At 33.3% G+C, this 16,459-nt stretch overlaps 1 protein-coding gene across 1 annotated transcript in view; it reads right to left on the bottom strand.

Moving 5' to 3' along the window:
• Positions 1-16,124, bottom strand: part of prodhb (proline dehydrogenase (oxidase) 1b) — a 30,811-nt gene extending 14,687 nt beyond the window's left edge. Inside the window, exons 1-9 of the mRNA XM_051111050.1 lie at positions 15,645-16,124; positions 14,895-15,103; positions 8,104-8,138; positions 7,873-8,019; positions 6,271-6,335; positions 6,048-6,164; positions 3,468-3,541; positions 3,077-3,158; positions 1,106-1,198 (exon numbers count right to left, since the gene is read on the bottom strand). Coding sequence (XP_050967007.1) covers positions 1,106-1,198; positions 3,077-3,158; positions 3,468-3,541; positions 6,048-6,164; positions 6,271-6,335; positions 7,873-8,019; positions 8,104-8,138; positions 14,895-15,103; positions 15,645-15,941 — 1,119 coding nt within the window. The 5' untranslated portion in view covers positions 15,942-16,124. The remainder of the gene's footprint in view (positions 1-1,105; positions 1,199-3,076; positions 3,159-3,467; positions 3,542-6,047; positions 6,165-6,270; positions 6,336-7,872; positions 8,020-8,103; positions 8,139-14,894; positions 15,104-15,644) is intronic.
• Between the last annotated feature and the right edge of the window lie 335 nt (positions 16,125-16,459).

Raw genomic sequence — 16,459 nt, 5'->3', positions numbered from 1 at the left:
CTTGTTAAATAAGTTTAAATGTATGTAATATTGTAAACTATGCTGTATTCACCCAATAAATTCAATTTGTCTTGTATTTTGTCCATGTGTTTTTGCTTAATAATAATGTTCATCTTTTGATTATTGCTGTTGCCTCTACTAATTCTGTGTGTAAGTGTTTTTATAAGTTCCAGTTCATTTTAAGCAATATAATAATTTTGAAAAACATTTAACCCAACAGACTGGGTCAAATTAACCCAGCATGTGTTCTGTCCAATATTCACCCAGCGCTGGGTTGCCAAATAACCCAAGTTGGGCTGTTTTTAACCCAGCATTTTTTAGAGTGTAACATTTCTTAATGTTTTTGAAAGACTCTTATGCTTACCAAGGCTGCATTTATTTGTTAAAAAAAATGCCATAAAAATAATAATGTGAAATATTATTACAATTTAAAATAACTGTTTTCTATTTTAATAAATTTTAAAATGTAATTCATTCATTCCTGGGATCAAAAGCTGAATTTTCAGCATCGTTACTCCAGTCACATGATCCTTTAGAAATCTAATACACTGATTTGCTGCTCAAGAAACTTTTTTTTTTTTTTTGGTTAAAAAGAGTTCATAAGAACAGCATTTATTTAAAATAGAAATCTTTTGCAACATTATAAATGTCTTTACTGTCAATTTTGATAAAATGAACGCATCCTTGATAAATAAAAAAAAAAAAAAAAGCAAGTGAAATCCACTGGGTCACAGTTTCAACTTGTAAAAAACTTGTGTTTGTATTCTCCAGGTAACCAATTTGGAGAAACTATTACATGAAATCTCCAAACTTCGTTTGATTTGGTACTTTCAGGCTGAAAAACAGGAAGTCTTGAGTCTACTGTGAATCACACAGCTTGTCCTGCTTGTACCAGCGGCCTTTCACAGTGGGACATAAACCCGATACACGTTCCTCGGTCGATGGGGCGGAACAGCTCTCTAACCTCCACACTCTGCTGAAGGCTTTCTCAAAATCGATCTCTGTTACATTCTTCATCCATGACTGTCTGTTAGACCATGACCTTCTGCCACTCCGCATGAATACCACAGGAGAAATATAAGAGGAACACTGCCAATGAACACACCTTAGCCAAGATGTCCAGTCGCTGGAGCATTCTTTTCAGCTGCCTTTCCTCTTCCTCAGTGAACTTGGACAGAAGAGGCTCCAACCGACCAGTCTGTCCAAAAAATAAATACAAAAGGGAAGGTTCTGAATTCAAATGCATATGGGAGCATTTTTTGTTTGGGAAGTAAATCTTACTACTAATGATTACTATTTAAGGTCTGTTGTTGTGTTTTTTTACAGAGAGTTTTGAATTATTGAACAGAGATCTTTCAGGTAGAGGGTGCAACTTTCTGTATTATATTACCCTCACCAATTCCAGTTTATTATGCAATAATTTTCTTTATATTTATATATTTATATTATGTACACTATCAATCAAAGATTTTGGACAGTAAGATTTTAAGCATTTTTTGTAGAAGTCTCTTCTGCTCACCAAGCCTGCATTTATTTGATCCAAAATACAGCAAAAGCAGTAGTATTGTGAATATGTATTTAAAATAACTGCTTTCTATTTAAATATGTTTTAAAATGTAAATTATTCCTGTGATCAAAGCTACATTTTCAGCATCTTTACTCCAGTCTTCCGTGTGACATGATCCTTCAGAAATCATTCTAATATACTGATTTGCTGTTCAAAATTATTTATTAAAATTATTAAAATTATTATTATTATTAAAAACTGTTGAGTACATTTTTTTCAGGATTCTTTGATGAATAGAAATATCAAAGATCAGCATTTATCTGAAATAAAAAGCTTTTGTAACATTATACACTATACCATTCAAAAGCTTGGAGTCAGTATATAGAAATTATACAGAAATTATAGAAATTAATGCTTTTATTCAGCAAGGATGCTTTAAATTGATCAAAAGTGATAAAGACATTTATAATGTTACAAAAGCTTTCTATTTCAGGTAAATGCTGTTCTTCTGAGCTTTCTATTCATCAAAAAAACCTGAAAAAATCTGTTATATTTAACAATTCTATTCAACATAATAATAATAATAATAATAATTATAATAATAATAATAAATAAATAAATAAATAATGTTGTGTTTTTTTAATGTTTGAGCAGCAGTTCAGAATATTAGAATGATTTCTGAAGGATCATGTGACTGGAGTAATGATGCTAAAAATTCTGCTTTGAAATTATAGGAAAAATTACTTTTAAAACATATTCAAATAGAAAACAGTTATTTTAAATAGTAAATATATTTCAGAATTTTACTGTTTTTGTTGTACTTTGGATCAAATAAATGCAGACTTGGTGAGCAGAAGAGACTTAATGTCTTAATGTCAAAAATCATTTGACTCGTGGTGTAGGTGCAATTTTTTTGTTTTCAATTTTAGTTTATTTTCATTTTTTTTATTATTAGCACTTTAAATGATATCCCAATTTATTCATTAGCAATTGCATAGCAATGCCCAGAAAATTACCCACAACACCTTTCCATTGTGGCTGTACATTTTGCACAGAAAAGCACTAGTCCAATTTTGTTCAGAAAAAAATATATAATATTATTTTTATGCCATAACTACACAATCAACTTTAAGTCACCTTTAAATTATGCAACAAAAACACACTGAGACCATTTTCTATGTTTGTGATGGAAGCCTCTTGTTTGTTTTGCTTGCAAAAATATCCCCAGGGAAAATAAATAATGAATTTTCATAATTGGTGAAAATGCACATTAATGTGTATTTGCAAAGTGAATGTAAAATTTCTAAAGTGAAATTACACTTTCACCTTAAAGTCACACCTTTAAGTTATGCAAAAAATTAAGACTATTTTCTGTACTTGCGATGGAAGCTTCTTGCTTCTCTCACAGGCAAAATTTCAGGCAGGACTTCATAATTAAATTACCTGGGAAAAACTCAAAACTGCGAAGGGGCTTTTGCAGTGTTTACAGAACGAATTAGACCATGAGAAATCGATTACCCTCTTAATTTATGCTGTGGTTTAGGTATCTATTTCTTGCTGTCTGCCTACCTGCAGGTTTGGGACAACCAGTAGATCAGATATCTTCATTCTCTCGTCGATCAGACGGTTCCAGTCCAGAATGTCCACCACTCTTTGGGGAACAAATAAAGTATAGCATTTACGTTTGAACAGCTTGTCACAAACAATGATTCTTAAACATCAAACGATTTACATGCATCGTTACAGAACTGGTCGATTCTGCAGTGCAAAGTGCTCTTAGATGAGTTTAGTTACTCAGGGGTTTAGTTGACTCGAGGGGGTCAAGCAGAGTAATGGAGCACCTCTGGAAGTCCTTGAGTAGCTCTCCTCAGTTCATAAGATAACTTCATTGTCTACCATTGATTGAGAAGATTTACAAGTCTGAGTGTCAGAACAGCTACGGGAAACGGGTGTTTCTCACCCTGATGAGTGCAGTCGTCCATCAGAAAAGCAGCTCTGAATGTTGCCTTGAGCTCCCAGACTGGCTAGACATGTCTGCAAAGAAAACACACACATTTTCATTCATCACACCAAACAGTCCAAAAAGACTGCAAGATTAAAAGGAGAGCTCACCCAGAACTAACCCGCTGGGGCTTTTGTGTTCCAAAGAACACAAAGTGATTTATTCTTGAAAACAGTTACAGTTCTTAAGGCCCGTTCACACCAAAACGATGATAGTTCGTGACGTTCATTGTTTACTGCATGCTGCAGTATTGTTGTCTGCCACTTTCAGTGTTTAAGAAAAAAAAATAACATTGAGATTTTTTTTCCCAGATTTTATAGATTAATTTAAATTTAATGTTTTGCTACAATTAATTTTTTAGAAATCAAGACATTGCAATTTTGAATAGAAATATTACCAAACTGTAGAATTAGACACTGACAATATGCCAATGAAAACAGTAACGTGAAAAGAATGATCCAACCGCATGTCGGCGCACGTGATTAGCCGCTCACATTGCTAGGCGCCATTCACACAGAATGTGCTTTTGTGTTGACACAGATGCGACGTGGACAGAGGAATAGGAAAAACAAGCAAGAAGATGGAAGTTCTTTTAACTCGAGGGCCACGTTTTCATAATGCTGTTTCATGCATGAGACACAAGTGCAACAGTCAAATGCGTCCATGTTTATATAGAAAAAAACTATGGAAAAGCAGCACAACTGAATAAAAAACCTGTGATGAACTATTACTGTATGTCTGATATTTCATGTTTGCAGCATGGTAACAGGCTGAAAGCTGCTGTTCATTGTTTTTATAGAAGATTTAGAGTTTATAATAGTCTACTGGTGTTATACCTTCAGTCATTTTGACTTTGAATTACCTTGACTTTTGACTTTTTTAAAGCATTTTCCTTGTATTATTTCTGAACACATAATATAAGACAGGTTTGTACAAGACATAGCTGTAGTTCATGCATCTTTTCTGCAAAGATATTTAACAAGTGATTTGTTTAACATTAACATCATGTTGATAACTTCATGTGTTGCACTTGGAATAGAATTTTCTTTTACTAGAAGGTTAATAAAGAAAAAGTTATTTGAATCACGTTGTAGTTACATTTTCAAGTTGACTAGTTAAAAACCGAGAATCGGTCAAATGTTCTATTTTAATTTTTTGCCATATCGGCCAGCCCTACCTTATCATTATGGTTATCGTCCATTGTGTGAATGGGCCTTTACTCTCCAAAAATTACAAAAAAATAACACTATTTCATGTGACTTGTGCACTACACTGAAACAGTCCCAAAATTCAAGGTAAAATAAAACCTGTAGCTCTCACATATTATGTGCACATCTGCATATGCAAACGTTTTGAGCTAATAATGACTACTAGTCAGAAGTTTTTGAACAGTAAGATTTTTAATGTTTTGTTAAAGAAGTACAAAGCCTGCATTTATTTGATCCAAAGTACAGCAAAAACAGTCACATTTTGAATAAGAAAAAAATAAGAGGGTCGAACGTAAGAATTTCTTTTGCTGTCTCAAAAGAGAAAACAAAAAAACAGGATTTTCATTATTGATGTACTACTATAATGCACACCATTTGCTCAAAATCCTCCAAATGTTTGAATATGCGGATGTGCATATCATATATGAGTGCTGCAGTTTTTTCAGCTTGAATAAAAAAATAAAAAAAAAGATCAAATATGCTTATGTTTTCAATGACATATTGGTCATTATGTAGTAATGTGGTAAAATGTGGTAACAAATTATGTGGTAAAAATTTGAACTATTAAAGGGTGCAAGTTTGTAAATTTGAACCTTGCAAGGGTCAACTCATGTAGTATCACCCAAAAGATGAAAATCTGCTGAAAAATGTCTGCTTAATCTGTGCATATTTCTCTCTTGATTCAGACAAGACAACTTTTTCCCTAGAGAAAGTAATAATATAGATGACAGAAGCAATGGTTTGAGGTTAAAAACATCTTAAAAATGGACAGGTTTATTACAAACATGCACGTTTTCACCTTACAAAACATTAATTGATGGTGTGAATTACTTGTGGATTATTGTGATGTTTTTATGAGCTGTTTAAACTCTCATTCTGACGGCACCCATTCACTGCAGAGGATCCATTCGTGATCAACTGATGTAATGCTAAATTTCTCCAAATCTGTTCTGATGAAGAAACTCATCCACACACTGAATGGCCAGAAGGTGAGTAAATTTTAAGGAGATTTTCATTTTTAGGCAAACTATACCTTTAAGTAAAACCTCTACTCAGGTTAAAGTGGAAATAATTATGTATAAATATCTAGTGTAAGTAGCTTTGGATACAAGTGTCTGCTGAAAGACTGCTTAATTATTTATTGTCATGTTAATTACATTTTGCCATTAAAATGAAAGCAGCTCATATTGTACAGTCGTTCCAATCTAGCCTCCAGTTGCTTGCTGTAGGTCATATTTGTTACAGCTGCCTTACAGTCTATTGCAGTATTAAACAAGCTTTAGTGTTGGTTGATCTGTGCATTTGGCCGCATATTGAACCCAATGCGTACCTGCAATTGCTCTTGATCCAGTTTCTGCTCGAGCACCTCCACGCCATCTTTCCCCTGCTTGGCAGCCAGGAAACTGAAAAAGCGTCTCCATTTCACCAGCACCTCGGAGAACTGGAGCTACAGACGCCCGAGGGAAGGATGAGGAGCCTGTTTAGTTCACCAGGGTGACGGATTTTAACCCGTGTTTTCTGATGAATGAACCCTGCCTGAACCTCAGTCTTACCAGGAATTGTGGTCGCCCCAAGGCAGTCATCTTAATAGCCGAGAAACCGTCTTCAGAACTTCCACCTGAGCAGGCAGGTGATTTTCTTTTAGAGTTATTTTAGAGGTAACTGCAGCAATGAAAGTGAAACTGCCTTTTTTAGGAGCAATTTTCCAGGAACCTGAATGAATTCTATGCAGTTATACTTAGTGTTGCCACTGTATTACAATGGGTGTTTCTCCAATAGTGCTGGCATAATGGAAAACTTGAGCTGCATGAGCATTCACAAATATAAATGCTTTCAAAAGTTGGTCGGCTTCCATGCATTCTTGGCAATCTTACACATGCACTAAAAATACACACAAATAATCTGCATAGCACACAACAAGGATTAAACGAATAACAGGATAAAAGTTTGCATCACCCTCCATGAATAGAGTACATTTTGGTGTCTCGTTATTTTTTTTAAAGGAGGCATAAACTTCAGAGGTTTGAAAGAAGCCTGAACACAATGTTACAGAAAAATCAACTTATTGCAAGACTGTGCTGTTTACTTAGGAGTATTAGTGTTTTAAAACTTGCTCTGCATTTGAAAAAGGCATCATATGCTATTAAGATACCAAAATCTAAACATGTTAATGAGTTATACACTCTCATGTAAGTCTTGTCTATGAACATGTGCCATATTGAATGACACAAACTCATATAATATAGCACAGCTTTGTATTGTGTACTGTTATGAACAGATTCTGAAAACCCTGACCCCTCAAAACTGGTACTGTCAAATAAATAGCCATCATCTCACAATACATGGCTTGTGTATTTTGCTATATTTCTGGCAAACCTCATCTTAAACAATCATTTGACCTACATACATTATAACTTCTGGACTCTACATATATTATTGACACTGAAAAAGTAACATCATTAGACAGTGTCTACAGATTAATGTGATTTTACTTTCTTTTTTCCTTTTCTGCCTATGACTAAGTCAGGTAAACTTACACATTTTTTAATGTTTAGTCATGTATATTGTTCCTTTTTTAAAATAACTAAATGCCACTGAAATTAAAAATAAGTTGTATTAACTTGCTTATTTAAATAGCAAAAAAAAAATATATATATATATATATTATTAAATAACAATTAAGTAAATAAATATTTTTAAACCAATTAATATTAATAATATTACTACATTTATATAATCTAACTTAATGAAAATGCTAAATAATACTATTTAATTATTTATTTACCCATAATAACTATTATTCCTGTTTGTTTTTCAGTTTTCAAAAAAAAAAAAAAAAAAGATTAAAAGCAAGTAGATGAAATTTTTACAGGATAATTGGGAGCCTTTGAGTCAAAAAAAGCTGTGAAGCACTGTTTCAGACAGACATTCAAATTGCAGTAAACTCATGTAAAATGAAAAAGAAACAGATCATATAATATTTAGTTGTTGCCAATTAACATTATATGAAGGTCAAAGAAATAAAATTGAGGTTTTAGACCCTACTTTACATCCTATTCATGGAAAGTGCCCTACTTTTTGGCTGTTGTTTTGCTTGTAAACTGACTCCAATTCCAAAGTTAATTACTAATCAGCTTTTCTAGACGGTCTGTTACCTGAGGCTTTGATGCATTTCAGAAAAGTCTCCATGTGCTGGTCGCATTTCGCCTCATCGGCATAGAAATAAGTACGAGCGCTCGTCACGGCTTCATGCCGATTGCCGAACTTCCGACGGGCTGTGAACGTCTCTCGGTGGTCAGCTCCTGAAAACAATGTTGAAAAAAATTTCGACCTTTTGCTTTGATATTATAAATAAACTGAACTGTTAAAAGGGTGCAGATACTCACCAGGGCTTTCTTTCTCTAATGTAGACATGCAAGATCTATCAACAAAAAGAGAGACATTGACATTTTTAATAAAACAGGGGACTAATGAAACCAGCTACTTGTTCTTTAGGTCTTTTTAGAGACCTTTAGCCAACAAAATGAAGAAACAGCAGTTTCTGTAGAGAGGGATCAATAATAACTGCAGAGGCTGCTATGAAGTCACTTTACTGTGGTGCACTTCTGCTATTTGTTTCCCTTCTATATTTCAGGGTCAGCACTTAAGAGTCACACACAGACTCGCGCTTGATGTCTATGCTTATACCTGCATGCGTTTAAACTCTCTGCTGTACTACACTGACGGCATTCAAACCAACTCAAAGGTTACACAGCCACACGGGGCACTGATTTGTTTAGATTGAGCTCCTGTGATCTCCACATCCTTCGAACGGCACTCACACCAACGCCTCTGCTCTTCCTCATCCACCCCCACAGCCGAGGATTCGCTGCATGGGGCGGCTCAGTGGAGACAATGTTTTGACGTCTGTAATGTTCCAACAGGAAGGAATGTTGAGATGTTGATGGGGTCATTAGCGGACAGACTCGAGCCTTTCCAGACTTAAAGTGCGCAGTTAATGCCTCAGCCTGCAGCTAAACAAAAAACTGTTATACATGCAACATATGAGAAAGACAGTTGCCAGTTTTTTACCAGGATCTGAAATCTTTCCATTATTTTTAAAGGAAAATTTTGAAGTGATAGGTCTATTTCTCAACATGTAGCAACTGAATATAAATGCAAAAGAAAAGAGATGTATTATCAATAAGAAACATCATATTTATATAATAATGAATAATAACTATTATGAATACATATTGTATGCATATATGATTTAGGCAAATATACTGGTATAAATAATATCTATAATAATATCTACATCTATCTGTGTGTGTGTCTGTGTAAAAAAATCATTTATTTATTTAAACATTTTCTGATTCAAGCACAAAGATTTTGTGAAATTGTCGATAACAATGAATTTTTAAATATTTACTAATACTTATTAACAATTATTAAAATAAAAAATAATTATTATTCATGTATGTGGGCCAAAGACGAAAAAGGGTTTAAGCATAAAAACTATAAGTGTAATACTGCTTTAAATTGTTGTTGTTTTTCCAAATAAAATAAAAAAATAAATAAATAAATAAATAAATAAAAAGTTTTCTGTTTTATTTAATTGCATTTTTGTTTTTGTTTTTTATCTAAGGAAAAAATAAATATACATTTTTCCCTAATTTCCAGAACACTTAAATGTCATTCAGTCTAACAATCTTGTCAGGCATATTTACAGCAAAAATCAATTTATGACATATTAAAAGATGAATTACTTTCTGTAATTCTACATTTTTAATTTTATTATATCACTATTTTTTTTTATAATAATAACTTTATTAATCCCATGAGGGGCAATTAAAGTAGGGCAGTAGCATCATATAACAAACTGAAGACAAACATAATATATCACATAGACAATACAAAAAGAAGAAGAAGAAAAATAAATAAATAAATTTAAAAAAACTTGCTAAAACTTTAAATTGTAAAAACGAATAGCCTCTGGAACAAAAGTGAATTGATATCTATTAGATGAACATTTAAATTAAATTAAATTAAATTAAAATAAACTGAACAAGCAAATTAAAGTTGCCATTATCCTAGGTTTTGCCCATTTGTCAGTAAGAATTTTTTACCAATTTAAAACACAATAAAATGTAATATTCTTTTATTTTATATATTTTAATATGTACAAGTCAGAATAAGCATGTTGTTTGAATTTTTATACAAATATTGTTACACTGAATGACAATGTAACATTATTTCAACCAAATTTTAACATTTTATTTTACAAAAGCTTATTTGAAACCTTAAAAGTAGACATTTTACCTACATTTAATGTGTTTTCTATGGACATAAATCTCAAATTTCTTTTTTTGTCTTAACATCTTTGACCCATGTATATTCACATATCGTTATCTATCTATCTATATGAGAAATCAGCATGTGATAAATGTAAAATTAATTTATATTTATTTATTCTGTTGTGATTCAAGCACAGAGATTTCGTGGAACTGTCTTGGACAGACGGCTGAATGTTACATAGCAGACAATTCGTAAAATCAATACATCCAAGTCAATTAGAGTGGACCGATAGATGTTATTATAATAATGGCTGTCTGCAACAAACCAAGACTTAACAATACCAGCTTTTTCATACAAAATGATACGTGGCAAGAACGGCGTCTGAGAACTCAAGGAATGATCAGCCCTGGGTTCCTGCATATTAGATGGCAGCCTACTCAAATGCCACATCCTCCAGCATTCTCCCGCTATCACACCCTTGATAATGCAGAAAAGCCAAGCTGAGCACTCTATTCTGTATAACAGCATTACAGGATCCATTGGGGTGGATGTTAATGCAATATTGATAGGGGCAGAGGCTCTAAAACACACATCACGAACATAAATTAGCTTTTATTAGCCAGTGACCAGCCAGGGTCCTCTGTGGTTGTAAAGAGCATTTCCAATAAACGCTCCATTTCAGCTCATTTGGTCTGTGAGGCGAGCGATCGTGGTGATTTAGCGCCCCTCTCAGGCGACGGAGAGAACTGCACTTCATAGCCACAGAGTAATCTGAGGAGGGACGCCTATAAAATTGCTCAGACCTCTGACAGCTGCGTTCAGAAATGAGAGCAGTGATGTGGAGGAGAAGTCCATTTATTGGATCTCACTCTGTATCACTGGCTTTTCCTCATAATCCAAATGGCAATATCATCTATATCTCTGTCTTATTCTCCCTCTCTTTCTCTCAGTATTCAGGCAATACATTTCATTTATATTTCCAGCGGGAGACCCTCGGGGACAGCACTGCCTCTCTGTAATTTCCAAAAGGTCAATGGCAAGAACAAATGAAGACATTTTTTAATCAAATGTCATAACGTCGACACAGCTGTTGAAATGTAGGTGAAGCTAATGGTTAAGGACCTGGGCTGATAACAGAAAGGTCACAGGTTCGGTTGCAGGTCAGGATGAATGACAAAAAGTTACCTTCGGGATTATTAAGAAGTAGACATACAGGCCGCAAACTGCATTTCCAACTAGCCCAGACGGCAATTAATATACAACAAATCGCATGAAATGAAAACCGCCTGCTATTTGCCAAACAGTGTGTGTAAATGTTCCAATAATGCTGACAAACAGGAAATAAATTACATTTGAGAGCATATTTTTAATCTTATTAGGAAAATTGAATATGTGTTGGGTGGTTGCTAGGGCATTACAAGAAGACAAAATCAGTTTGCGAACAGGATAATTACTGTTAATTATTGATAATTATATTATTGTTATTGCTCCTAAAACTGAAACTAAAACTTATAATTCATTCATTAATTTTTCATTTATAAGAGAAGAGATGCTTTGTACCAGATTTAGTTACTTACGTATTTTATGTAAAAAAAAAAAAAAAAAAATAGAAATCATATAATTTATATTATATATAAATATAATTAGTATATAAACAACATTTGACTTCAATATATACATGCATGTGTGCGTATTTATATATACACAATATAAACATACACACATATATTATGTACACAAAAACATTTATATTGGATGCGATTAATTGAGATTAAATATTGCCTAGCACTATAAATAAATAAATGTAATTTAATTTAAAATAAGCTGAAGCACTATAATATATATATAGCACATATATATATATATATATATATATATATATATATATATATATATATATATATATATATATATATATACACACACACACACATATATACATATATATATATATATATATACATATTATTTAATATACGCACAAATGTACACATTTATTGATAATGGATATTAATATAGTTAATTATTGCTAATAATAATAAAATAAATAATAAAATAAAATACAGCTGAAATAAATATCAGAGGAAAAATTAAAAATGATTAGAAATGATGCCTTGGCAAATAACTGAAATAAGTTTAAGCTGAAGCACTATAATAAACTGCACAGAATATATATATATACACACACACACACACACACACACACACACACACATACACATATTTATATAAACATTTTTGTAATATACACACAAATGTACATATTTATTGATAATGAATATATATATATATATATATATATATATATATATATATATATATATATATATATATATTATATCCAAATTTACATATTTACAATTTTTTAATATAAATATAAAAAAATAAATATATTTGGGACGATCTCAATGTTCTGACCAACAAAAAAAAGTTCAGGATTTTTTCATTTAGGGGGGTCAGACACCCCCTCTCCCCAATAATTCATGGAGATTTGTTCAAATTACTAACCCTAGATACATGAAATATTAATAGTGATGTTTGCCCTAGAGAAGCAAAAACAAAAATACCCTACTGATATGACAACATAGCATAAAGTACTAGAAAACATAAGCTGTTGTGGAAATAGAGAGCAACTCTGTACATGTATGTGTACCACGAGACAAAATTCCTTAAAAGTGAGTGTGTTGATACCCTCAACATAAGCTAATCAGAAACAATGGGCCTTGACCGAAACAACCAATAAGATATCGGCTCTTTGTTTACATCTGTGACAGCAGATCAAATCTCAGTCTATTTCTGTAGGCACTCCACATGAGCACAAATCACAGCACGGCCATTAACCTCCAGGCCCTCTACCAAAAAGTAGTTAGTGTGATGCAAAGCAGGTCTTTTCAGACAAATTCAGACTGAAAGAATTTGCCAACAAGCCAACTAGGAGGGTCTAAAAGTCTGAAAGTTTTCCAAACACTTAAGGATTCAACTGAACTAATTGCCCAAAACAGTAGGTTGATATTAGGAGAGCAAAAGTTCTTAATTAGCAGCTTTAAATTAAGCAAATGAACCACTATTGCTCTATGGAGCAAAATAATTGAGCTCATTTATATTCCGATCTTATACATGGTGTGATCTATATCACTGATTTATTTATTTGGCTCTTAATTGGTCAGGTCTAGCTCATGCATTCTGCAAATAAATACCTGCAGACTAGCTAAATGTTCAGCTGAATGTCTTGAGCAAAATGTGTATTTTGTTAAATTGCTCACAAACCTTACCAGCTTTTAAAGCACTGCAGATGCTTTATATATACAGTTGAAGACAAAAGTTTACATACACCTTGCAGAATCTGCAAAATGTGAATTATTTTACCAAAATAAGAGGGATCATACAAAATGCATGTTCATTTTTATTTAGTACGGACCTGAATAAGATATTTCACATAAAAGACGTTTACATATAGTCCACAAGAGAAAATAAGTTTTATAGTTTTATAGAGTTTATAAAAATGACCCCACTCGCTTGATACTGTGTTGTTACCTGAATGATCCACAGCTATGTTTTTTTTGTTGTTGTTGTTTATTGATAGTTGTTCATGAGTCCCTTGTTTGTCCTGGACAGTTAAACTGATCAGAAAAATCCTCCGGGTCTCACAAATTCTGTTTTCTCAGCCTTTTTGTGTGTTTGGACCCTTCCAACAATGACTGTATGATTTTGAGATTCATCTTTTCACACCGAGGACAACTGAGGGACTCATATGCAACTATGACAGAAGGTTCAAACACTCACTGATGCTTCAGAAGGAAAAACTATGCCTTAAAAGCCAGGGGTGAAAACTTTTGAACAGAATGAAGATGTGTACATTTTTCTTATTTTGCCTAAATATCATATTTTTTTCATTTAGTACTGCCCTTCAGAGGCTACAGAAGATACTTACATGTTTCCCAAAAGACAAAATAAGTTAAATTTACCCTGACCTTCAAATTCGAAAAGGTTTCACCCTCCGGCTCTTAATGCATTGTGCTTCTGTAATAGTTGCATATGAGTCCCTCAGTTGTCCTCAGTATGAAAAGATGGATCTCAAAATGATACAGTCATTGTTGGAAAATGTTCGAATACACAAAAATGCTGAAAAACCAAAGAATTTGTGGGTCCTGAAGGATTTTTCTGAGGACCAGCAGGCAGGACAACTGTTCAGGACAAACAAGGGACTTATGAACAACTACCACTAAACTACCACTAAAAAAAAAATAAAAAACCACAGCTGTGGATCATTCAGGTGACAACACAGTATTAAGAATCAAGCTTATGTTATCTTTTGAACAGGGTAATTTTTATAAATTTAAGTACTATTTTCTTTTGTGGACTATACATAACATCCTTTATGCGAAATATCTTATTCAGGTCTGTACTTAATAAAAAATAACATGCATTTTGTATGATCCCTCTTATTTTAGTAAAATAATTCACATTTTGCAGATTCTGCAAGGTGTATGTAAACTTTTGACTTCAACGGTACATACAGTCAAAATATATATATATATATATATATACAGTTTAATTAATTTATTCCTGTGATGGCAAAGTTGAATTTTCTGTCACATGATTTTTCAATTTGAAATAGTAAAGACTTTTACGTTGTTACAAAAGTTTCGGTTACTTTTGACCAAATTAATGCATCATTGATGAATAAAACAATATCTATCCACCTATCTATATATCATAAAATAAAATTATAAATATGCTGAATGTCTTGAGTAACATTCTCCTATCTACACTATAGACTCTACATTTTGTTAAATTGCTCACCAACCTTATCAGTCACCCTGGTACCAACGATCGATTGAAGCAGCTTAAACACAGTAGTTTGTGGATGTTGGAAGCAGAAGTACAAGAGAGCACTTACTCCATCTCTTTTCTCTCAGCCTCTTCCTGTGAGAGATCCTCTTCTACACTATAATCCAGCACAGCTCCCACTCCAAACGCTTGGTTCTTCTGCACTACAGGCCTGATGGACTGATGGTCCTCACCTGCCACAAACTGACCGTAGAACGTCATCTTCATAAACTGCTCAAACGTCTTCTGTCCCAACAACTTTCTGCTAAGATCAATTATCTGTAGGAGACAGAAATAGACATCAAAACAAGAGAGTTATGTCAGGTTTGACCAAATTAATGCATCCTTGCTGATTAAAAGTATTAATTTCTTTCAAAAAAAAAATAAAAAATCAGTGAATCAGTGAAAGGTTGTGTAAACTATTGAAAATGTTTAGTCTGTACTATAATAAATATAAGCTGCTATATAATAATTAAAAATTCTTATTTTTTGAGAGCGCTTTGAGTGTTTTGAACATCTGGATGTGGGGTCTCTAAAGTCTGTAAAGGTTGCGTAAAGGTCAGACAGGCTTGCATATGTCTGAGGTTCATTCTGTCCTTGCCAGTAATCTTGACTCTAGTAATTCTACACACTAACCACATGACTTCACCCTGGCAAGATGCCATTCCTGTCAATCACCCGGGACAATGCCACAGAAGTAATTCCAGACAGAAACATAAACGTTTATCATATACAGTACATGCTAGAACAGGATGTCTGTCCTTTTTAGTTAATATTGTATGAATAAACTATGTAAGCATTAAAAAAAAACATCACATACCTCTTTATTATTATCAACCAGGATGTCATAGGAGCACAGTTTGAAAACCACCAAGCTTCTGAGTAACTCAAGAGTGTCTTTGCTCTTGTAGGCTTCTTTGGTCTGTTCAAAGTCAATGGAGATCTTGTTACTGAAAGATACATGCTGTCTGCTGTCAGAAGCCTCCTCGTTTGTGTTTGTTTTGGTTGAATGTAACGCTTGCACATTCCGACGATGGCGAGTGGAGATCACAAAACTCCTAATATTTCTGTCAAACGTCGCAAGCCCAAAGGCAGGTAAAGTTTTGCGGATAGACATCAGTTCAAGACTTCAGTACAGACACTTTATAATACAAAAAGATCTCCTGCTGATTTTGAAAACCACCATGTCCTTGAGCACATTATTTAACGCTACCTGTGGGGTCCCGCCCATATTCAAATCCGGGCCGAATGATTGGTCCAAATGCCGTGACGTTTTTGTTTACTAACGTAATACGCGCGTGTGATGCCATAAAAGGGATGCTGTTGCATAAACGATTCGTAACAGAAACGTTACAGTTTTATAATTACGAGATGTGCATAAATGTACAAATTAGTTTAGATAAACTTGCAATATATGGTTATAAATGCAATATATGTAGTAATGTGGATTTAGATAATGCAGAAAAAAACACAACGAGGATTTTATTTAAATATCTTGTTACTATCTTTGTCGTTTAATTTTGTTGTTGCAGTTGTGTTTGTGACGTACGTGACGTAAAAGTTTGTTTTGCACGTTCCATGAAGTTAACAGAGGGGGGAGCCGTTGCATTGTTAAAGTAGGCCTCATTTACTTTT

Source organism: Labeo rohita, chromosome 5 (genome assembly GCF_022985175.1).
Source record: "Labeo rohita strain BAU-BD-2019 chromosome 5, IGBB_LRoh.1.0, whole genome shotgun sequence".
Taxonomy (NCBI): domain Eukaryota; kingdom Metazoa; phylum Chordata; class Actinopteri; order Cypriniformes; family Cyprinidae; genus Labeo; species Labeo rohita.
Note: the sequence above shows the minus strand (reverse complement) of the source record. Positions and strands in the feature narration are given on the sequence as shown.